At 32.0% G+C, this 23,353-nt stretch overlaps 5 protein-coding genes across 7 annotated transcripts; 1 reads left to right on the forward strand and 4 right to left on the reverse strand.

Moving 5' to 3' along the window:
• Window positions 1-1,020: 1,020 nt before the first annotated feature.
• LOC9329272 (ribosome biogenesis protein ERB1) lies at window positions 1,021-3,788 on the reverse strand. The gene is made up of 2 exons (XM_021010575.1): window positions 3,636-3,788; window positions 1,021-2,413 (listed from the first exon to the last, which is right to left on the reverse strand). Exon 2 carries the CDS (start codon window positions 2,186-2,188, stop codon window positions 1,316-1,318), a length of 873 nt encoding a protein of 290 aa, XP_020866234.1. The 5' UTR covers window positions 2,189-2,413; window positions 3,636-3,788; the 3' UTR covers window positions 1,021-1,315.
• Window positions 3,789-6,383: 2,595 nt separating this feature from the next.
• Window positions 6,384-9,976, reverse strand: LOC9329273. Of its 3 annotated transcripts, none has more exons than XM_002893166.2 (14): window positions 9,804-9,976; window positions 9,379-9,455; window positions 8,921-9,181; window positions 8,569-8,748; window positions 8,387-8,484; window positions 8,183-8,302; window positions 8,024-8,092; window positions 7,776-7,883; window positions 7,584-7,685; window positions 7,348-7,456; window positions 7,073-7,141; window positions 6,874-6,980; window positions 6,685-6,777; window positions 6,384-6,569 (listed from the first exon to the last, which is right to left on the reverse strand). In XM_002893166.2, exons 2-13 carry the CDS (start codon window positions 9,442-9,444, stop codon window positions 6,702-6,704), a joined length of 1,365 nt encoding a protein of 454 aa, XP_002893212.1. In that variant the 5' UTR covers window positions 9,445-9,455; window positions 9,804-9,976; the 3' UTR covers window positions 6,384-6,569; window positions 6,685-6,701. The 3 variants fall into 3 exon arrangements, with proteins under 3 accessions (XP_002893212.1, XP_020869626.1, XP_020869628.1); XM_021013967.1 differs by having other exon boundaries at window positions 7,982-8,092; XM_021013969.1 differs by lacking the exon at window positions 9,804-9,976 and having other exon boundaries at window positions 7,982-8,092; window positions 9,379-9,566.
• Window positions 9,977-12,342: 2,366 nt separating this feature from the next.
• On the reverse strand, window positions 12,343-14,856 carry LOC9329274 (agamous-like MADS-box protein AGL104). The gene is made up of 10 exons (XM_002893167.2): window positions 14,247-14,856; window positions 14,105-14,158; window positions 13,933-13,965; window positions 13,815-13,833; window positions 13,658-13,719; window positions 13,497-13,524; window positions 13,348-13,409; window positions 12,996-13,256; window positions 12,706-12,871; window positions 12,343-12,617 (listed from the first exon to the last, which is right to left on the reverse strand). Exons 1-10 carry the CDS (start codon window positions 14,429-14,431, stop codon window positions 12,480-12,482), a joined length of 1,008 nt encoding a protein of 335 aa, XP_002893213.1. The 5' UTR covers window positions 14,432-14,856; the 3' UTR covers window positions 12,343-12,479.
• Window positions 14,857-14,958: 102 nt separating this feature from the next.
• LOC9329275 lies at window positions 14,959-15,783 on the reverse strand. The gene is made up of 3 exons (XM_002893168.2): window positions 15,656-15,783; window positions 15,344-15,497; window positions 14,959-15,140 (listed from the first exon to the last, which is right to left on the reverse strand). The coding sequence occupies exons 1-2, from the start codon at window positions 15,737-15,739 to the stop codon at window positions 15,363-15,365; spliced, it is 219 nt and encodes a 72-aa protein (XP_002893214.1). The 5' UTR covers window positions 15,740-15,783; the 3' UTR covers window positions 14,959-15,140; window positions 15,344-15,362.
• Window positions 15,784-17,137: 1,354 nt separating this feature from the next.
• Window positions 17,138-21,834, forward strand: LOC9329276 (sulfate transporter 1.3). Its single transcript, XM_021010382.1, has 13 exons — window positions 17,138-17,934; window positions 18,494-18,850; window positions 18,945-18,993; window positions 19,144-19,351; window positions 19,441-19,615; window positions 19,697-19,762; window positions 19,843-19,956; window positions 20,053-20,169; window positions 20,264-20,677; window positions 20,767-20,957; window positions 21,059-21,144; window positions 21,238-21,314; window positions 21,403-21,834. The coding sequence occupies exons 2-13, from the start codon at window positions 18,521-18,523 to the stop codon at window positions 21,544-21,546; spliced, it is 1,971 nt and encodes a 656-aa protein (XP_020866041.1). The 5' UTR covers window positions 17,138-17,934; window positions 18,494-18,520; the 3' UTR covers window positions 21,547-21,834.
• Window positions 21,835-23,353: the final 1,519 nt, after the last annotated feature.

The raw sequence follows: 23,353 nt of genomic DNA on the forward strand, positions 1-23,353 counted from the left end.
TGCAGCAAATCTTTCCAGAATAAATATACCACAAACTTAAGCAAATGATTACGTAACTAATATTAGTAACAGAGACTACGAGACCACCTTTATCTCTATATTAGCCAGATCATTAAAATGTATCAAAGGTTACATCCAACCTTAAGCAAATCTTATCAAGTAACTAATATTTCCAAACTAAATATATAACTACCTTATATTTTTTCAAGCAAATCTTATCAAGTAACTAATATTTCCAAATCAAATGATTTGTTTTTGATCCGATACCCGGTCAGTTCAACCGGTTCATCAGGTTACGGGTTAATGGCAGATTTTTGTAGGTTTTTTATTCGGTTTTAAAAAAACCGGGCATTTGAGCAAAAAAAAATTATCGGAAATTAGCACTATACCTAAACTGGAGAAGTGTACGGATCGCAGGTTAACTAATCATACCGAACGGTTCGGATCGGACATAAAAACACTAATTTATACGTTTATAAAGAAATTTATTGAAAAACACAAAATATTCTAATCCTTTTTAAAATTGAACAATTTCTTTACTTATAAAGAAAATTATGACCATTAACTTTCTTTCGCAGGTCCTGTATCTAGTATACAAGTATTCTCGTTTCTGATTTCGTACACAAAATGACCTCGTTTTGTGACTTTTATCTTACAGGATATATATATGTATCTAACTTTTGTTTTCATTTTTTTTGTTCGACATACGATTTTTGAAGTGATAAATACAAAAGAACATCGCTGGATTTAAGGTATAAGTCAATTCAATATCGATTTCCTAGAAATTTAAATTCTCTACAAAAATGAACAACAATATTAGCTGTTTTCACTTTGCACCATATGGATTATCGAATATTAGCTGTTATGTTTCTTCCCCTTTTTTTTTTTTTTTTGCATTTCTTCGGTCTTTGGAATTCTTTTATTCAATTACTATTATTTTCCTTTAAAGGAGATTACGATTCGATTTTATAATATTTTTCTTTTACAAGTGATATCTCTTGTCCATAGTATTCACCCGGCAAGATAAATTCAAATTTTTTAAAAAAACATCATCACTCACATACCGACAAAGTCACAAAACTATTAACCCTATTTAAAATATGTATATATCCTCAAAAAACATCTAAAAGAAGCTAAATTACACCATAGCCTCTGAAGATTACAAAAACAAACAACTTTTTCTCATGAAAAAACCTCTAATATTCATATGAATTAAGCCGGTAGTATTTTATTGCTCTCTTCGATAATAATCTTGTTTTCCACCCAAAAAAAAAGATGCTAATTAACAAGAACTACTAATTAATAATAATAAGAATCAACTAAGAACTGGTCTTATCTCATGAACTCTCATACCAACAAAACATGACTTCAAACACTTTCCTCTTGGCGATCCTCCTCCTCCGACCATCACTCCACTCTCCCCCACCGTCTCCTCCCCCACCGCCGCTAAGATAACCTTTCTATATCCATCTTCACTATCACCATGCACATTGCCCTTATCATCATCATTAGAGGCATTGCTAGCAACATCCTTATTAATCTTATCCGCCAGATCATCCAAATCATCTTCCACCTCTTGATGCTGATCATCATCACATTCATCCTGATCATCACACTGATCATCACCATCCTCTTCATCATCGTTATCATCATCACTTTGGTAATGAGAGGGTTCTTGAGGAAGTTCAAAAACGTCATCGTCTAAAGGAACAAGGTGAAGAGTGAGACGACCATTGGATCTATTCGCACGGAAATACTCATGATGACGAACCTTCTCTTCTCTGAGTATAAGCCTCCCGTCGCTCGTCACCACACGCTTGAGAACCCACGGCATGTGCGGGAGGAGATTCCCCGTCTGAGCAAGCAACGGTATCGGCGGAGGAAACTCACGCGCCGCCGCAGCTCTAGCTTCTCTCTCTTCTCTCCTCCTTCCACCGTAACGAAACCGGCTTTTTACAGACTCGGACGTAACGGAGACGACATCGTTTTCTTCGTCAGCGGAGAGGACGTCAAAGCAGCTCTCTGTCCCGATGTAGTCACCCACGGCGGAGGAAGAAGAAGATGACGTGCGTGAAAGCATGGATGACGTCACGAAAGGTGAGGTTTGATCGGAGTTGATGGAAAGAGACTGATCAGAAGAAGAAGGCATGGATGATGATGAGTCAGAGGAAGAAAAGGCTCTCTCCATATCTGGATTTTATAAGAAAATAAAAATAACAAAACCCAACAAAAAAATATCAATTCTTTTTATTTCCTGGGTTTTGTTTCTTTTATTTTATAATTTTAATGTGATGTTAGAGTTTGCATGAAGAGATCTTAAATAGAGAGACAGCTAAGCGAAGGAGGTGATGTCATGGAAGGGATGGTCGCTGAGATATTATTGAGAATCTGTGACATTTAATGTTTTTTTTTCCTGTGAATGGGAAAATATAAGAAATATTAGACCAAAATAGGACCAAAATAAAGTTTTTTTGCTAAGAATATGTCATCAATACCAAATTAGTATAAACTAAAGTGGATATGATTGGTAGAACATCTAGAAGTTTCTTAGAAATTCTATACATCCCTCACACCTTTCTTGTATCCAATGAATGTAATTTGTTCTTATAAATGCATATAGGGCAATTAATCTACCGAAATTGGGACTGAAAATAAGAAAATGGAAAAATGGGAAAAGATAATGTAATTGTTCTAATTGAATATTTCAAAAATATGTACAACATCTAGACGATAATGGTTAAGTAAATCATCTTACTAACAAATAATCAATTGTTTAATGACAAGTTAGAGCATAAATTAACAACATCTCAGCCACACAGAATCAACAATTAAGTTGGATATAGGATGTTCTTAATCTATATATATATATATATATATATATATATATATATATTGGATATTCTCTTTGATCTAGTTAGTACATTTTCATATTCTTAAAACGATTTAATCAACAGGAAAAAATGGAAAGCTAAAAAAAAGGTTAAGCTATGAGGATAGTCTTTTAAAACGTCTGTGGATTATTAAATCCCTTTTTAAGGTAAAAACAGCCAAAATCTGTTACCAGAGTTTTATAAACGTTATAATGATAACAAAAAGCAACTACGATTACATGAAAGCTACACGTTTTTAAACAAGAATGTGTCTATTCTTGAAGTTGAACGCAAAAAGCATCTACCTATTCTTGAACGCCAAAAAAGCAACTACGACGATTCACGAAATAAACAAGTTGTTGACTGACTAATTTGCAAATTATTTATTAAATTAAATTTAAAATATCATATACAATGGTCAATCTAAAAAGCTACGCGTACCTTTGATTTTTTTAAAATATACGAAGCTCGACTTCCATGAATATCTTTCTTAATTTCATAGGATTCAAACAACGATTAAACCCAGATTCTAAGAAAAAAAGATAATCACAAATATTCTTATGTGTTTTAAAAAAAACGAATGATTGAGTTTAATATCATAATCAACACCCTAATCAGATTTCTTAAATTTAATCCTACAAAGATGAATTCTCGTGAATCATCATTCATCAATCAAATAGAAATTGTTATCAAATTCACGAAATAGATTGCATGCAAAAAAGACTAAAGAAAATAAAAAATAAAATCGAAAAATTATAAATTTACCTGTATCATGGATAAGCAAACGAACGAGTTTTCTTCTTCGAGATTAAAAGATGAACGTTACGCGAACTTTTGTTCTCTTATACACGCACTCACAACGAAGCACAAGAGAATTTAATTCGTCGAAACGGAATCGATACGATATATACCTCTATCAATTAATTCAATTGTTTTAAAAGAAAAATCTTTTGGGATTAATTAAGGAAAGATAATCAAGAAAACATATATTTATTTTTAATTATAAAACAATGCTTAAAATTAGGCAAAGTCGGAGGGATTAAGATTAGGATGTTTAACCAAGTCGGCCGTTCCTCTCTCGTTTGCTGTAAATCCTTAACCTATCCTAATTTTAAGCGTTATGGATAAACACCTTTTTAATTTTAACTATTTTACAGCATCTCTATGGTAACAAAAATTAGAAATTTATTATTCACTTTTTTCTTATCCAAATTCCAAAGGATATGCTTTTAACTGATGATAGCCACAATGACAGAATTTACATATAAAAAAAAAGTGATAAGCAATTTTATCCAAAAAAATAGTTATTTTTATTTATGGGGAATAAGCAACCTAATGTTGACCAAAAAAAAAAAAAGAATAAGCAACCTAATTAAAATTTTCAATTCCCTGGGAATGGGATTATGGTATTTGGAGTGGATAATTGATTAATTTAACTAACTCCTACCTATATTTGAAATATTCAAGATATAAAGATTTGATAACATGATTTGTCATGACATTATCCTAAAGTTTGTGTTTGTAATTTTAATGTCATTGGAATTTATGCAATAATGTCAGATTCTAAAGCATAATTTAGAGAATCAACTAGTAAATCATAATGGATTACGTTTGGATGTATATTCTATAAAGTTTATGATTGAATAAGGAAATCATAATAAGATTACAGAATAACTTTACCATTTACATATGCTAGTTGTCCTTTTACTAATACTTAGCTTGAATTAATATTTCTTTACAATACTGATTAACGAAAAAATACTTTTTAAAATATTGAGTTTTGGGAGAAACTCATAAACACAATGGTACACTATTTAGCTGATAAAAATTTTGTGGATATGAAAGATCCAAGTTGAGAGAAAATGCAAAGAAGCTAAAGAAACAGGACATAAATTCCCAAATGAAGAAAAGAGTTCAAAAATTTTCAAAGTTAACTCACTATTTACTGATTACCTGAAGAGTCTTGATAATGTTCTGAATCACCTGAAACGAGATAAATTGACAACATCAGCATTATGTAAAATAATAAGTCATATGTTATTTTAATTCTTTAGATTATACCTTTAAGATCTTGAGAAGTCGGCGAAGAGACAGATAAATTTAAAACTAGTGAAACTGATAATGTATATAATAGTTTACGTTTTGAACAAAAATATGTAAACAATAGTTTTACTTACGAGGATCGACAACACAGAAGTATTTGCTGCAAGCTGTACCTAGACCATCGTTATCTGAAAGTGAAAACATTTTAAAGATTTTTGAGAATAAAGTCAAATGTGATGAGATGAGCTCTCAAGATAGAAGATAATAGAAGTTTTTGTGAATATTATAAGTTTTTTGGTTTTGTTTTCAACTAGTTCTTTTGATGGTTCCCAAAGCAGCTTACTTGTCAGAATCTAAAAGAATCAGAACACAAAAACAAAACAAATAATATAATCATCAAAACTCTGGCCTTTGAGTATATCGTATGGAACAGTGAAATCAAGCAATATTCAAAAGATCTTTAGCCGAATAGCTTTTTGATCTTTGCAGAGATAAAAAGGTTAAAAACCCACATATACTAAAGGAACTAATACAGAGTGTTACAAACCACTCACCAAAGCATTAATGATTATTAGTATATTTTACGGTGTTTACCTAAACAAGGTTTCATTAATCCATAGATACAACTAGAGAGCATTTACGTTCACTGTAGACAGTGGTGAGTGAACACCAACTTCAAAGGCTTTGAATCAAAGCAAACGAAGGCCAAGGGCCGGCCACCGTATGAGAGGGATGGAAATTTAACTTTGCTTTAAGGTCCATTGACATTCTAATGCTTATTAGGCTTTTTATTGACCCATCATTGTTGCTCCAGCCCTTCTTCCCCTCAAAGCCTCCTAAATTCATTTTCAATCTACCAAGTACCAACATAGCAAATGGTAAATAGAAAACAAAATAAAATCATTCTATCATGTGTTTTGAATTTATTTTAGCATTTTTGGGTAAAAATTATTTTTTAAGTTGAATAACATATCCTAGATAGATCATTTGATATTTAATTCAAACATATTCTAGCGAAACAAATGAAAATCTCTATAACAGCGTTAAATCGTAAATAGAGAAAAAAATATATATATATATCTATATATCTATATATATATATATATATCATATGTTTTGAATTTTATTTTATCATTTTTGTGTACTTCTAAGTTGAATAAGATCATTTGATATTTTTTTTTTCAAATTTTATTTTGAGCATCTTGTTTGACACCAAAATGCATAAGCTTCTACAAAACGTTATGAATGTGTGACTTTCAGATAAAATATTTTCGTTTTGTTGTTCAAATTAGGGTGCAAAATCGCGTTTTCGCGATGCAAATTTGATAGCTACGTTTGCTAAAATACTATTAATTAGGATGGTGTTGACGGCATGGTTTTGGCGATGAATTATGAAAACATTTTCTCAACAAGAAATTTGAGGCGAAATATATGCATAAAAAGTTTTTAAAAGGATATGACACAACATAATCACAAGTACAAACTGATGGACTGAAAATCTTTGTCACATGCAAAAATACACAACGCATATGTGATGTACATAGACCCATAACTGCTTATATGATTTAGATTTTAGAGTCTGATGAGTCTCAAATATTTTTTCCCATCAATACACCACACTGATTCTTCAAACATGCAAGTGCAAGTTACGCCGTCCTGCAAAAGAATTTTTAGAGAAGTATGAAAGACTATAATGTAATATATGATTATTCTTATTTAATTACGGGGTTTTTAATTGATTGTATAACGTATATGTGTATGAGAGAATTACCATTTCAATATATTTAATCAAAAGAACCTCAAATGAGGATCAATGGGTAATCCAACACCTGCATAAAATGGATCGTATACTGCATTTTTTAACCTGAATAAGGAGTAAATATATAAGTACTGTAACTAAAAATATTTTGTTTTCTTGGTCTAAGATTGAAATTTGAGTTTATAGCTGAAATAAACAAACCTTTCTTCATGGTGATTGGCCGCACTTGAACGCCTATTTCCATCTTGCCAAAGAGATACACTCGATGAATCTGCTATACTATTTTCTTGAAACGGTAACATGACTCTCTGCAATAGTTAATTATTTTCTATGTGTCACACTCCTATAAATTTTTTCTTTGAAGAAGAAAATGATTATTTGTGTAAGAATGCATGTGTACCCTTATTTTAGACGAAGAACCTTCATTTTCACATTGATCATAACAACTGCGTTGTCTTAAACCTCCACTCTGCAATAGTAGACACAATATTTGGTATTACTACATTGTGTTTAATATAAATTGTATCTAGTAATTTTGTGTTGTAACAACTTGAATAATTAGTTAATATTTTAATAATACAAAAAAATAAAAACATTTTTCAAGTGGTTCCATTTCTCATTTTCAACAGGAATTTATTTCACATCTAATGCAATATTAAGATTTAAAAACTTCACCTGTTGGATCATTGAGTTTGGGTATGAATTTTGATACTGATTGTAGAGAGTTGGGTTCAAAGACGGCATTGCTGTAACATGTTGTTTTCCCTTATCTTGGGCATAAGGCCTAAATTATATTCAAAAAATCATGATTTATGCAATACTAATACATACACTGCATGAAATTAACAATATGTATTTCTAATGCATTTTTCAAGATGAAATAGATATGTGCTAGCATGAAAACTAGTTACCTGGGAGGGGTTAATAGGGTTTGAGTTGCAGGTACCAAAGACATGTTATTTGGTGTAGTAATAGACAAACTTGAAGGCATAACACTTTGAAATCTCCTGGGCCTAATAAATTTGACAATACTATATCATCTTTTCAATAGATCATATGGAAAAGTTAAGCAAAACATGTATAGTGTAAGACAATGATGTCACCTTCCACGGGGGCGACGAGTAGGGTTTAACGAGCTTGATTTCTGGAAGGCATAAGCAAATGAGTCAGGCTCATATGACCTTTGCGTAAATGGTGAGTAGTTTCCTGAGCTGAAAACATTCGAAAATCCTAGATTTGTAAGTGATTTAATACTTAGCGAGTGTATATAAGAAACTAAACAAAAATACTTAAAACACTATTTATATACTTATTTAGTGTCAGATTGTTAGAAATCATGGGAGTACGATACTCTGGATTCGGTATAGTATTTGGAGTCGAGGCAAAAGGAATTAGGCCTTGATTGTTTAGCAATGTCCCTCTATAATTGGACAAAAGATAAAATAAAATTAAGTTTTGACTACTGTGGATAAATCAATTTTCAAAACAATCAAAGTAATTATTTTCTTACACTGATGTTGGGGTAGACATGTTAGAGAATTTTGGTAGTTGCATTTGATGTTCAGTTTCATGAATTCGCACGAGTTGTTCAAGTAGTAAGTCAGTGTGATTATATTGTTCCTCCTGATACCTGCATTGATTGATATTATTATTATTATCATTTCTAAACATTTGATATATATAAGGAGAAAAAAAGATGTTAGAAGTTGAATACAAAGAAGGATGGAAGTGATGATCTTGAAGGCCATGCTGGATTAGATTGAGATTTGTAGGTCCATTAGCTCTCTCCATTTCTTGTATATTACTCCTTACCTGACTCATCATGATATTGAATGTTCTGAGTATACATTTTAAATTATCGATTACGTAAAATAGAGAGTCATAGAAAATTTGTACCAGTGTTGAAACATATGGCTCGTTAGAGAAATCGGGAAATGTTTGAGACAATAAAGGTTGTTGATAACTTTGCTCTAGAGGTCCATGTTGTCCAGTGGTCATCATTTGATTGCTCGAGGTTAGGACACAATTTCCACTGTACACATTTTCTCTTTGGCCATTGCTAAAGACACTCGGCGACTGCAAATTTATAAGATCAGTTTGGAATCCTCCCGTTAATTACCACATAATGTCAATGTTCTAAGTTCTAACTTCTAAATTCTTGGGAAAGTAAACTATAAATCATGAATGGTATGTCATTAGTTATATATGCATTAATAAGTGAAAGAAGAGTTATAAGTAGTGTTCTTACTATGTCATTAAAGTTTTCGGCGGTGTTGAAATACTTAGCATAATCGTCCTCCTGATGAAAGCTTTGATTGTGTGCTACTATGGCTGTCTCTTGATCAAAGCTTGAAGTTCTTGTCAATGTCTCGATCTCTTGATCAGTGTTTGAATTCTCTATTAGTGGTGCAGGATAAACATTACTTGTGGTGGCAGAGACAGGGATGTATCCAACAAAGTCATTTTGTTCATTTTCTGAAACCAGCAACGAAGCATTTCCCACATACTCCTTTTCAAAGTTTACATAAACAATTTTATTATATAAACATTTTATTTTGTTTAAATGCGACTTAAAAAAAAAAAAAAAGAATGAGAAACAAGAATAAGAGGGAGATTAGTCAAAATATGTAATTAGTCAAATCAAAAACTATATATGGAGATGTTCTTTATTTTCACATACTAACACCAAGAGATAAGTAGTATTACCGTAAGAGCACCAAAAGTTTCTGGTAAATCCAAAAACGAAAATTCAAGATCGTCGCTTGAAGCCATTCTTAACAACACTGCAATATTCACAATCAAATCATTAAATTAACGTATGTTACCACACCAACATCATCATCATCAATTCATCATCGAATATGAAATGAAAAATTGATAATGTAAAATTCAAGGAACAAAAAACATTTGCTTTAAAACTTAGTTTAGAGTTGAATATATATGATATATAAAACAAAAATGAAAAATTTGTTGTATTTTACAAAAAAAAAAAAAATCAAATCTGAATCTTGTTTCAATTTTTGAAGAGCTAAAGAGAAGTTTAAAACAAATGAAGTAAATGATAAAACTCATAAAATTATGCTTACTTTATCTATAAAGAATAAAGATGTCGTGAAATGAATATGATATACCTTATTTTCTTCAGAATGATATGCGACTGGATATAAACGAATGAAACCAAGAGATTCTGAGAGAAGGAAGAAGTTTATCAGAAATGTTAGAGGCTGTGAATGGATATATATATATATAGGAGAAGTGGAGAACGCATAAAGTGTTGATTGTTTGTAATTTTTGTTTGTGTAGACAATAAAAAAATTTGTTTCCTTATATGATTACTTTAATTTTTTTATACTAAATTATATATATATAAGCTGTGAAATAGAAAAAAAAAACGAAAGAAAAGGAAGATATAAAATTTTAGCTTGCCAATTTCCGTTCATATTTATATATTACTTAGTGAATAATCAAAATACTAAGACATTGCGTTTTGAAGCAATCATACATTTTACTCAGAAAAGCTAATAATAGTTCAGCTTATAAAATTATTTTCTTGTACAGTTATTGGTAAAAATCTTGATTTTAAATTGAATACCCCAATATTAGTGTTAGATTTCTTTCCTAGATTATTATAACATTATATATTTATATATAGAGAGAGATAAATGTATCCATTCATAAACAAACAGATGGAAGATTATCTTAATATTGACATTGCCTAACAATGTATCCATTATATAAGATTATTTTTTAAAAGTTCATTGGATTGAATATTTATCTTTAAAGACAAAAATTGTGCTAGCTTCTGAAAACTTTAATTCAATATTCTAGGAGTTCATGAGATTTGGTGAAATCTTATTAATAAGAAATGTATAAATATGGAATTTTAGCTTTCACATCAAAAATTGGAAATTTTTATAAATGCTATAAATTAAGATTTATAAAATATTTGTACAAAAGTTTATAATTTTTGTAAGCCAAATGATCCAAAATAAGCATTTTTCTTTGACTTTGGAAAATATGGACCCACAAGACAACAAAGAATCTGCAAATATGGAGACAAACAATAATCCAAATTTGGGAGAATCTGCAAAGTCAACAACAAAATTTAAAAATAATGTTGTTTATAGGAAATTATAAAGGATAGATTACAGTGGAAACGTGTTAAAAAAAAAAAAGATTACAGTGGATATTCGAGTAATTATCACTTTAAAATTGAAAGGAAAATTTACAAATCTAGTGTTTTATTACGGTTACGCTATAATGCATTGTTTCTAAAGTTTTGATTTAGGGAAAAGATGTTAATAATATATAATACTAATGTAATTATTTATTTTTGACAGTATATATATATATTTTTAACATCTTACAGTCTTGATAATTAATTTTAAAAATAATGATTTTCTTAAGGAAAATATCTTACAATTTTTTATTGGACGAAGAAAATAGAAAAGTGGACCAAAAATTTTGGACAATTAAGGAAGAAAATCTAAATCTGGTTAAAAATATTTATTCCCTTAGCTTTCTTTTTCTGTCAACTACGAAAGAATACGTTCTACCAAAAAAAAAACTACGAAAGAATACTCTTTATTTTAATGTCTTTTTCAACAAAATGGAGACGAAATAGCTATTTTTTTAATAAAAACTGACAAGGTGAAATTTCCGTTATAAATTACTAACAACAAATTGCGTATTACAAGCTTATTTATGTGTCAAAATTTTTTTATTGAATTTTAATATGTCCTTTTCAACAAAATAGAAACAAAATAGCTATTTTTTAGTAAAAACTGACAAGGTGAAATTTCCGTTCTATTATTCTTAGGTTCACCCCTAGCCTATTATTCTAGGGGTGAACCTCTTATTTTCACTCCCTTTATTTCATCCAATCAAAATATGCTACCTAATAATAATAAAAATATTTAATTATAAAATTTAATTTGCCAGTAAAACGAAATTATGTATCGGTTTAGTTTATTAGAAAAGATTAGGGTTTAGATTTTATGATTAAACAAGTTTAACTATCGGTTTGGGTTTATAAACAGGTTTTTTACAATTAAACGAAATTAAGTATCGGTTTGGGTTTAGAAAGTACGATTAGGGTTTAGATTTTTTTACGATTAAACGAGTTTAAATGACGGTTTGGGTTTACAAAGGAGAATTAGGGTTTATATTTTGTAATTAAACGAGATTATATATTGGTTTGGGTTTATAAAAGAGTGGTTATGACTTAATCTTATTGTTTATTTAGAAAATATTAATTGTTTTAATTTTTTTAACTAGATAACATGGCAAATTCTAATTGGATAATTAAGAGGAGGTGAATGAAAGTGGGTGAACCCAAGAATTATTCATTTTCGTTATAAATTAACAACAAATTGCGTATTAGAAGCTTATTTATGTGTCAGATTTTTTTTTTTTGAATTTTAGTGTCTTTTTCAACAAAATGGAAACGAAATAACCATTTTTTTGTAAAAACTGTCAAGGTGAAATTTCCGTTATAACTTAACAACAAATTGCGTATTACAAGCTTATTTATATGTCAGAATTTTTTTTTTGTCTTCTCGTGTCGATATCTTCTATGGCCGTGTAATTTAAAAAAAAAAAAAAAAAAAACAAACAGAGCATATTTATCACATTTAAAAAAATATATATAAAATGGTGTTGCGAAAAAAATGGTATCAAAAATATAACACGATTTGGTATCGTCTTCTCATGTCATCATGACAAAAAATCCAGTTTTTTTTCTGGATTGAAGGAAAAAAAAAAAGAAAAAAAATGGTAATACATAAAAAAAAAATACATGGTTGAGATTATTGGCTACTGAGCTGAGGAACTTTTGTTTCATAGTCGGAGACTTCATGATCAGGTTGTGCCTCCGCCGTCACTGCCGGAATATCACCTTGCTGAGCTGGCATCATTTCTTCTATACTGGGACCCACACCTCCATGCTGGCACGTTGACCAAAACAAGTCCACATTTTTGAATTTTAGTTAAATAGAAAATTAAATAATAAAGCAAAAAAAGGACAAAAAAAACCTGTTGTTGCATAGAAGCGAATAAGGCCGAGGAAGAATACGCCTGAGCCCACTCAGGGAACATTTCACCGTTGTGGTTCGTCACGTGGCATTCACTCATGTTGTTTTGGTTCGAGCTTGAGCTACTTCCTTGCAACAATGGTTCATACATTGCCGATGATAATTCTCTGCCAATTTTTTGTAAAAGAAAATTGAGTCAAACTGTATCAAACTATCAATGTGAATATTTATATTTTCAAAGAAAAAACAATCGCTTGAGGAAGCTTAGGAAGACTATGAATATGTATGTACCTGAGTTGATTGGAATGGGCCGATGCATCAAATAAATGGGTTTGATTAGGCCCATTTTCAGGTAGCCAACCTTCAACGCCGTCGTTAACAAAAGGACCACCAATGCTTTGTTGCATAGTAGATGCTTCATAAGAAGATAAATGGTTGCTCATGAGATGGTCTCGCCTTTGGACAACATGTGTTAGAGTGTCGAGAAGTTGCTTCTCATAAACTTCGTATTCCTCCATGGTCGTGAATCTTACTGGATCCGGTTCGTATCTCCTGCTCATATTAAGGTTATACTAATGGATCATGATTTTAACTAACATTATAAACAATAATATCAAACATTTTTGTTTTTCGAGTAAAAAACCTTAGTTCTTCTTCTGCCATTTGGAGTTGTTGTTGTAACCTACAAACTTCATGCTCAAGTTCCTAGATTACAAGTGAGACGGTTAAACTACGTATCAATATATTTCTATATGTTCTAATTAATTTATCAAGAAGTTAGAGATAAGTTACCTCGACGTCGGAGTTAATAGCTGCAGGGCTTTTTTTCAAAATAATTATATGTAAGAAAAAAAGTTTAGTGTATATTTAAATGTGTATTGAAGAGTGTATCTTGGTAAATATATGAGATTATAAAATTGATTATAACTACAGAACAGAAGGAATTTACGGACTTCGTGAGTTGAAGAGCGATGTCATTTTCAGACTTGAGTTGCTGCAAAATCCTTAGTAGACACTGTCATATAATAACATGATTCTAGATTAATAAATAAATTAAAGAAACAACATAATTCTGAGGAACAAATTAATCACTATGATTAGAATACAAACCTCTTTGTTTTGAATATCTCTGCAAGAAAAGAAAATAAAGGTCAAGACAAATTTATTATAATTTATATCCATATGATTTTATGTAATGTAACAGAAAAAAACAAAATGTGATACATACGGGCGTCTATTCTGGTCGGAAAAGTATAGAGCACTGGGAAAAAAAAAGACAAATAATTAATTAATCAATAGTCAAAATTTACTAGCAATATATATATACTTGAACACCTGCTAGCAATATAATAAAAATCAGAAAAGAAATTGCAAATGAAACGAAAGTAGTATAAGCGTACCTCTCTCGTTCTTGTTTAGGAAGATTGATGAATCTTGTAAAAACGTCTTCAATCCTGTAGAGATAATTGAGATATGATATGGTCCAAACCCTAGAAGTCTTGCAATGGAAAATGTTAATGAAAAAGGCGTAAATGATAATACCTAGTTTTTCCGGAGAAGAGGCTAAGGCGATCAGAAGGAGAGAACATAATGAGAGCAATGTCGATATCACAAAGAATCGACAATTCATAAGCTTTCTTAATCAAACCATTTCTACGTTTTGAAAACGTAACTTGTCGATTCGTTGTATTCTCTATTCTCTTGATCTCTAACTTCACCCGACCCATATTAACGACGCAGAAAGAGATTTTGATTCATCCAAATCGTAAGTTGATATAATGCTTGATCAGTAATCTACAAAACTTCAAAAGAGAAGAAGAAAAAATGGTTTGAAAAAGATATCGTTAATATAGGGAAGGAGGAGGAAGAAAATGCTTATAATTAGGCGAGTTAATAGGAACTAAAAATAGAATGCTTGACTAATTTCCCTCTCTTCGTTGTATATATCGTTTAGAGATTTCTTAAGTTTACTCTTCTTTTTACATCAAAATATTTGGATAAACGGTGATGAGATTAGTGATTATCATTTTAATGAACTTACGAGATATGTATATGCGGTTTAAGCATCATAAGTCGCTAAGTTTTATGAGCTTGATCACTAATTTATAGTCTTGATGATACCTCATAGCGCAAAGTTTGTTGTCTTTGGTCGACTATATGGACTATCTTCATTAACACAATAAATCAGTTTCAGCTTTAGGTTTAATGTCTCCATGTTTTGTTTGCAATAATGTATATATCAAACATCGAGGGATATAACAAGTAACAACCACCAAATTTCCAATAAACAGAGCCAATGATTAAGTCACAATGACGACTAATTTTCTGATTAAACACTTCAGACAAAAGTGGGAACATGAGAGTACTAGAACAAAAGAGAAACAGAGTTGGATCACAAATGACCAAGGAAATGTGTTTGGTAATGTCTTAGATCACCTGAAACACACATAAATATACAACATCAAGAGATAATACAGTAACAGATCTTTAAACACAAGACTGGTTTCATCAGATCACACACAATCAGTTCCATTGTTCCCCTAATCCTTATGGTTAAACCCAATTCATAAACTCAGATGCAAGTACTAATGAGAGAGTCTAAATGGTTTCTTTATGGTTCGAATGATATCTGTATGTACCTATGAAGAATTAGTGAATCTAATGGTGAGTATCGTCGAAAACCCAAGGCTCATGCAAGAAAAGCTCACGACCATTCATTGGAACACGACCTGAAGCTATGTCCTCTTGACGTTTCCTTGCTACTTCAGCTTGTTTAGCTAATAACTCAGCATCCTTACAAGAAAACAACAAACTTAGGTTAATCAATCAATCATTACATGAGCTTATACAATAAATAAACAACGAGGGCTTCATAACAATCTATCATCAATTCTAGGGTTCTTCAATTCATTCACTACGAATCGATGTAAAGGAGAGGTAGAGAGAGATACCTTTTGGCGTTTCCACGCGAAGAATTGATCTTTAGAAATTGAGATCTGTGTAGGTTTTGGCGATTCTCCATTATCGGCTCCCATCTCTCAACGCAACAAAAGAATTTTCTCTGTTTTGTTTTGATCTGCTTTACTTCATAGGCTTCGTGAGAATTAGTGTTTTTTAAACGACACCGTATTGATTGACCCACCCAACATTAAGTTATTTCCTTTTCCACGTTACGGCGTCGTTTCGGTGAATAGCTTTTTGAGAAAATAAAATATTGTTCAAACTTTTTAAAATGGACAATTAAGTGTGACACAAGAGATCCGATGGTTGTATTTTTGTTCTCTTCTTTATATTTGAGTATGAACGAATACGGAATTGAATGAAGGAGGTTTGATCTTCGTGCTTGATTGGTCCACTATAGTTAATTAAGATTTTCGAATGTTGATGATACCTAACATTTATCACAATCAATGGACTCTCTTTAAGATCCTAAAATTGTCTAATCATACATTACGGCTGCTATATGTTGGTGTCATTTTGCCAATTTGTATTTTTTTTTTTTCGTTTCTTTCTTGTTTTTTTTTTTTTTTTTGATCATTTGATTTTGATTTAATTAGCAATTGTATGATATTTGATAGATTACAAAAATACACATACGGAAAACAAGATTTTTCCGGAATCTAAACTCTATAAAATGAAGCAAACTACTCGTACTATGAGGTATAGTAGATAAAGCGATAGGAGAGTAAAATCATAACCATAAGGGAAACAAATATAAACCAATTAAACCCGATAAAACTAGAATCAAATCAAACCAACAAAACATCCTATTTCTAAGAAATATTTTGAGAGAACGTAACAAAAAATGCTCTCGACCAACCATCGCTACTCAAGTCCTCCTCTACAGATGACAAATTGCATAAAAACATCAAGAATCCTATACTAATGTATATGTATTTTGAGCATTCATGTTTATTTCATCAACATCAGATTTTAACCAACAAAACAAGTTCCATGTCAAATTTTAGTTTTTTTTTTTTTTTTTTTTTTTTCAGTTTGGCGATATATATAATCAAAACGGCATATAAAATTGTAATTATTGCCCATTGCCAACAGAAAACTGCACAAAACGAGCATCACCTTTTACCAATTAAGTATTGAAATGCTATTATTTAAGGCAATTAATATGAGTCCTCCAATGTAATGGTGCTTAGAAATGAAGCCAATGGCCAAAAAGTTTGTCAGTATTATTCGTGAACCTACCATTTTTCTTGTATAAAAAAAAAAACTTTTTTTGAACGTCACATGCTTTTTGTAATTATTTTTTTTTGTTTTTAAATAAAGTTTGCACTACAAAAAAATAATAACATATTTAAATTACATGATAATATGCGGCTACCCGTCGACCAATATTATTATTAATACTATTTGTTTTTCTTCTTTTCATTTTTTTCAAATGGAACACATAAATGAAGTTAAAAACTCCAGCCTTCTCGCTTCGGGTTGTTTGACTTTTTATTGTTGTATCTCACACCAACAACAAAATGACTAGTGGAATCTTCTTAAATTTCGGATCTAACTTCTTCGAATCTCGTTTGTTGTTCACTGTAACTCTGAAACTTGTATCGCCACAATTTCCTTCTTCTTTGGTTTTGTTTAGTTCTTTCAATTTGATAAGAATTACAAACAAACACAAAGAAGAAAACAGTCGAGATTTGTATTCTTCTTGATTTTGATTAAGTGAAAAGAAATAATTTTGGTTTATTTCTGTTCAATGTCTGAATATTTTCTTATGGAGAAACTAGATCTGTTTTAATCATCACTTTCAAAAAAGTATTTGTAAGAATATTTTTCTCCTCTTGTTTAACCACAAAAGAAAATCAGATTCTGCAGAAAACACCTTTCTCTTTTCTTTCCACAATCGGGACGTGACTTTCAAAAAAAAATTCATTGATACTTTTCTACTCTCTTTTAATCTTTTTTTTTTCTGAATAAAATTAAACAAAATAAAACTTCAATTCATATAATTTCCCCTCTTTTCTTAAAAAATTAGGATTTCTCATTGATATATTTGGAGAGTAGTTAATCAGTGAACCTGGACAGGATCTAGGTTCCTGCTCTTTAATAACAAACGTTGGGTTTGTACAATCTGGCCTGGCGTTTCCAATTAAAAAAATAAAAATCCTTTTTAAATATTTCGACCTAAGCAAAAATTTCTCCATGGAAGAACTTTGGAGGATTAAAAGAGGCTAAAATCAAAGATCGAATTCGTCACTGATTTATTTTCCAGGTATATATGTAATGCTTTCACCTTCCACTATCAATGGTTTTGTTCTTTCTATATATCTTTATATAGTTATATTCGTCGACTTTATGATGATTCCCTTATTAATCGATTTTAATCACAAGATGTGTTTTGCCTTTTCTCTATTCTAAATTCACAGGCTTTTATTATATAAATACATGGATATTCGGCACCATACGGTTTTAGAAAAACCTACATTTTCAATCATCCAATAATTGTTAGTCTAAAGTGATTCTAAGACGACGTCTATAGCATAAGAACTTTTCTATAAGTCAATTAATCGTCTGGTGTAGGAATTGTTTAGCCAAATGTTACAATGGTAAACGTTTGCGGCAGCTAAAGCAATTTGATTGTTAGTGGAAACTAATACGAACTTACTAGTGCGAAACTAATTTCTTATTCTTGGGGATACTAATGACGTTTCTTTGGCAACTAGGGCCAACTTAAAATTATTTTTTTGGAGTCATCTTAACGGTGTTTTTAAATGTAAAATATTATTTTTTTGGCAAAACAGCTTGATATTTCTATAAATACGTTTCTTCAGTGTTTGCTACAAATCACACATATAGCAATGTCGGCTAGAGCTCATCCTGTGGACGATGACGGAGAGATTTCCCCGGTGGATACATCTTCCCCGCGGCAAGCAAATACACCGTATGTCCACAAAGTCGAAGTTCCTCCGAAGCAAAACCTCTTCAATGAGTTCATGTACACTTTCAAAGAAACTTTCTTCCACGATGATCCTCTAAGGCATTTCAAGGACCAGTCAAAGTCCAAGAAGCTCATGCTCGGTATCCAGTCCGTCTTCCCGGTTATCGAGTGGGGAAGAAAATATAATCTTAAGATGTTTCGCGGCGATCTTATTGCCGGTTTAACCATAGCCAGTCTCTGCATTCCTCAGGTTTACAAAAAAAAAAAAAAAAAAGTTCAGTAACTTCTGTCACAAGTTACTTATGTAAGAAAGCATTAGCAGATATGTATTCAAATGGTTTCAGGATATTGGATATGCAAAGCTCGCCAGTCTTGACCCTAAGTATGGTCTATGTAAGTTAATAACCATCTTATTCTCGTTTGATGCTCCTAATTAAGCCTCAATTACTATTATTGCATTTACGTTTTTATCGTATGTTTTCGTTGGAAATGAACAACAATTCTTATTATTGCTGTTTTTGTTTCTTTCAAATTCTTGTATAGATTCAAGTTTTGTTCCTCCGTTGGTGTACGCATGTATGGGAAGCTCAAAGGATATAGCGATTGGACCCGTGGCAGTGGTTTCGCTCCTTTTAGGTACTCTGCTTCGGGCTGAGATCGACCCCAACACAAACCCTAACGAATATCTCCGCTTAGCCTTCACCTCCACGTTCTTTGCCGGTGTCACTCAAGCAGCACTAGGGTTCTTTAGGTAACATACTAATCCCAACATCACACATCAATGATGCTCTTAAGTTTAGAGATTCTTCTTGATCTATAACTTCTCAACTTTGGTTTCAGATTGGGTTTCTTGATCGATTTCTTATCCCACGCCGCGGTAGTAGGGTTCATGGGTGGAGCAGCCATCACCATTGCGCTTCAACAGCTCAAAGGATTCCTCGGAATCAATAAGTTCACAAAGAAAACCGATATCATCGCGGTTCTTTCTTCCGTAATCAGCTCAGCCCACCACGGAGTAAAGATTCATTCAATCTCTCTGTTTTTAGTTTCTTTCACTCTTTATGAATACTCACCGTTTGGTATCAAATGTTTGCAGTGGAATTGGCAGACAATACTCATTAGTGCATCGTTCTTGATCTTCCTTCTCATCTCCAAGTTCATAGTAATTCATCGAACCATCAAATTGCAATCTCTCGTCGATTTCTATTTTCTTGTTCTTATATGATCTTCTGATAAAAACAGGGGAAGAAAAACAAGAAACTGTTTTGGATTCCAGCGATTGCTCCGTTAGTATCTGTCATCATTTCAACCTTCTTCGTCTACATAACCCGAGCCGACAAGAAAGGAGTTCAGATAGTAAGCATAACCTTATAGGCTTAAATATATAACCCCTAAAGTTACTTGCGATGCAAGTTATTCTACTTTGCCTTGTCTTAATTTTCTTCTCCTCAGGTGAAACATCTTGACAAAGGTCTGAACCCTTCTTCTTTGCGTCTAATATATTTCTCCGGCGATTACCTTCTCAAGGGCTTCCGCATAGGCGTTGTCTCAGGCATGGTTGCCTTGACGGTACTTACTTACATAAACCCTAAAATTTATGTTTTACTAGTAAAATTTTGATTTAATATGTAAACGTAAATGCAAGCACAAATCTTTGTAACAGGAAGCTGTAGCGATAGGAAGAACATTTGCAGCAATGAAAGACTACCAAATCGATGGTAACAAAGAGATGGTAGCATTAGGAGCAATGAACGTGATCGGTTCGATGACCTCTTGCTATGTATCCACCGGTTCGTTCTCAAGATCCGCTGTCAACTTCATGGCCGGATGTCAAACGGCAGTCTCCAACATCATCATGTCCATTGTCGTCCTCTTAACGCTTCTCTTCCTCACTCCTCTTTTCAAATACACACCCAACGCAATTCTTGCAGCGATCATCATCAACGCCGTGATTCCTTTGGTTGACGTTAATGCTACCATTTTGATTTTCAAGATCGATAAGCTCGATTTTGTTGCTTGTATGGGGGCTTTCTTTGGTGTCATCTTTGTATCCGTAGAGATTGGCCTTCTAATAGCCGTAAGTCCCAAGAAAACACCATATGTGTGAATTGATTGATACGTTTTTGCAGTTTTCTTGGCTGATTTTTTTGGGTGATTATGTTTTAGGTGGGGATATCTTTTGCCAAGATACTTTTGCAAGTTACGAGACCTAGGACAGCAATTCTTGGAAAGATACCAGGGACTTCGGTTTACAGGAATATCAATCAGTATCCTGAAGCGACTAGGATTCCCGGAGTTTTGACAATTCGTGTTGACTCCGCTATTTACTTCTCCAACTCCAATTATGTCAGGGAAAGGTATGAGATCGAATCCTGAAAAACCAAGTTTGAAAGGTTACTTGTTTCACAAGAAATCAATGTGTAGAACCTTACATTTTTGGTGTTCTTCAAATATGTAGGATTCAAAGATGGTTGACAGATGAAGAAGAGATGGTGAAAGCTGCAAGCTTGCCGAGGATCCAGTTTCTTATCATCGAAATGTCACGTACTAAACTAACCCTACTTCTTTTACATCTAGATCGCTATGCTGTGCTGAGCATTGATTCATAGTAATTGATGTTTTATTATATATTATCAGCTGTTACGGACATCGATACTAGCGGTATTCACGCCTTAGAAGACTTATATAAGTCTCTCCAAAAACGAGACATTCAGGTACACACCATAAACCAAAGCTAAACCTAAGATTATAGAGAAGTTATATATGAAACTGACACTTTTTTTTGGTCGTGTGCAAAAACAGTTGGTTCTAGCGAATCCAGGACCGCCGGTCATAAATAAGCTACACGTTTCTCACTTTGCAGACTTGATAGGACACGACAAAATCTTTCTGACGGTGGCTGAAGCCGTGGATTCTTGCTCTCCTAAACTCTCCGACGAGGTCTGATCTGGAGTAGAAGAATCTTGATGATGAAGCGAAAAAAAAAAGACAAAGTGTTGTATGTTGTATAGACTGAATTAAGTAGTCAGTGACTTTGCCTTCGACTTTACTTTTATCTATCACCATTGTGTGACGTAGAGGTCAAGTGAAATTGACCTATAAAGAACTTTTTTTAGCGTCGTGATAAGCTTGAGTTCATTTGTTTTGTGAAACGTCAAACATGCATGTATTAGTTTTCGTTATTGCTTTCAGTAACTTTTAACTATGGAGATTAGATAAAAACAAATTGTAATACATATAGTAGAATAAAATATTAAAATCGGAACCCAAACATTAACATCGGATCAACGTAATGCAACGAGAGACGACTCAGGACTTTATTTTTTTATTTTTTTATTTTTTTGAAAAAGACTCAGGACTTTATTGCTACTAATTTTTTTTTTTTAGTGGGGAAACATTGACAAAACCTTTTGTTTTTAAGAGTCGAACATTGACAAAGAAAACAATTAAAACATTTCTTTCTAAATAATTATGTGTGGACCAGAAGTTGATGCCCACTTGTGTACACAATAAACTAAATTATAAGACCTGTATTTTTTTAGACGTCGTTAGACGGTCGTTATCTATATATCAATTTTCTTCATGTATTATGTCTAGTTGATAGACCTAGTTTGATGTTTTAGGTGCCTATTAGATACGTTTGGCAATCGTTCTGTCTTCCTGTTTTTTTCCAATTAACTATAAAATCATAAACCACTATATTTTAAACCTATTTGACTAAAACAATTTAACCATCGTGCAAATAGAATTACAAAACCGTCTGTAAAAAAGATACTCACATCTCTTGAAAACATTAATTGAGAAATATAAAAGTGGTACAAAATGTAAGATTTTGAGACCGACCATTTTTGTACAATGTGCCAACTCTGTTGTACTGCAAATGAGTGTCCCCAAATGCACCAATCAGTGGAGTTAGCAGTACTTGTTCTTTGTGCATATTTTATTATAAGAAAAAACAAGAGATGCTAAATTTCTAAGGACTATCAATCAATCAATGTTCCATCAAATAATATAAAAAAAATTGTTTTGTTTTGTCGTAAAATTTTGAAATGGTATAAATAATAGGTCAAGTGATATTGAAATTGGCTTGGGAAGTGGTGAAACGTTGGAGGCCCTTGTTACTATTGTAAAGAGACATATCGGTCAAGAAAGTGGACCATATTTAGCCCAGAAGTTATTTTTATTTAAGTTTTTTACTTTATAAAAAATTTGATATTATTTTTTTCGCAATCCGAAATGGGGTCACCAATCCAATTTTGTTGGTCCGGCTCTTTATACATCTACTACCGTCTTAGACAGATACCATACAAAACCAAAACAAAACAAATAGAGCAATTACCAAATAGAACAAAAACGCTCCTCTCTCTTAGCATGTTTCTTTTCTTGGCTAGCCTTGTTCTTCGCCCTCTTAATTAGCCTCAAACTTATCAGACATAATCTTCCCTCTAGCCTTTTCCTTAACACGCATGTACATGTCATGGTACATGTCATGGTTGGTACATATGCATGATGTGCTTGTCAATCTTCTTCGAATCTCTGTATTTCTTCAACAGACGCATCAGAACACGCATCCACAATATCTTTGTAATTTACTGTCTTAATGAGAATGTATATTGTAGAGATTAGTTATGAACTTCTAAAGTGTATTTTTTTTCTTTTCCTTTCTTGTAAAAGATATTAATCACATTTTTCAATATCAACATTTTTAACCAATCTCTTGAGTTAGAAGAAAAAAGAAAAGATCACATAAATT

The sequence above is a fragment of the Arabidopsis lyrata genome (genome assembly GCF_000004255.2).
Source record: "Arabidopsis lyrata subsp. lyrata unplaced genomic scaffold ARALYscaffold_1, whole genome shotgun sequence".
NCBI classification, from domain to species: Eukaryota; Viridiplantae; Streptophyta; class Magnoliopsida; order Brassicales; family Brassicaceae; genus Arabidopsis; species Arabidopsis lyrata.

What these genes read in the sequence shown, in the direction of transcription:
- LOC9329272 (XM_021010575.1), bottom strand. Translation starts at nt 2,188, where the DNA reads ATGGAGAGAGCCTTTTCTTCCTCTGACTCATCATCATCCATGCCTTCT.
- LOC9329273 (XM_021013967.1), bottom strand. Translation starts at nt 9,444, where the DNA reads ATGGCTTCAAGCGACGATCTTGAATTTTCGTTTTTGGATTTACCAGAA. An exon ending in AAACTTTTGGTGCTCTTACG is followed by an intron (nt 9,182 to 9,378) that starts GTAATACTACTT and finishes AACTTTGAAAAG; the next exon opens with GAGTATGTGGGAAATGCTTC. An exon ending in CATCACTTCCATCCTTCTTT is followed by an intron (nt 8,303 to 8,386) that starts GTATTCAACTTC and finishes CAATCAATGCAG; the next exon opens with GTATCAGGAGGAACAATATA.
- LOC9329274 (XM_002893167.2), bottom strand. Translation starts at nt 14,431, where the DNA reads ATGGGTCGGGTGAAGTTAGAGATCAAGAGAATAGAGAATACAACGAAT. An exon ending in CCTAAACAAGAACGAGAGAG is followed by an intron (nt 13,966 to 14,104) that starts GTACGCTTATAC and finishes TTTTTTTCCCAG; the next exon opens with TGCTCTATACTTTTCCGACC. An exon ending in CTATTAACTCCGACGTCGAG is followed by an intron (nt 13,410 to 13,496) that starts GTAACTTATCTC and finishes CTTGTAATCTAG; the next exon opens with GAACTTGAGCATGAAGTTTG.
- LOC9329276 (XM_021010382.1), top strand. Translation starts at nt 18,521, where the DNA reads ATGTCGGCTAGAGCTCATCCTGTGGACGATGACGGAGAGATTTCCCCG. An exon ending in AGATTGGCCTTCTAATAGCC is followed by an intron (nt 20,678 to 20,766) that starts GTAAGTCCCAAG and finishes ATTATGTTTTAG; the next exon opens with GTGGGGATATCTTTTGCCAA. An exon ending in TCCAATTATGTCAGGGAAAG is followed by an intron (nt 20,958 to 21,058) that starts GTATGAGATCGA and finishes TCAAATATGTAG; the next exon opens with GATTCAAAGATGGTTGACAG.
- LOC9329275 (XM_002893168.2), bottom strand. Translation starts at nt 15,739, where the DNA reads ATGGGAGCCGATAATGGAGAATCGCCAAAACCTACACAGATCTCAATT. An exon ending in TCGCGTGGAAACGCCAAAAG is followed by an intron (nt 15,498 to 15,655) that starts GTATCTCTCTCT and finishes TTTTCTTGTAAG; the next exon opens with GATGCTGAGTTATTAGCTAA.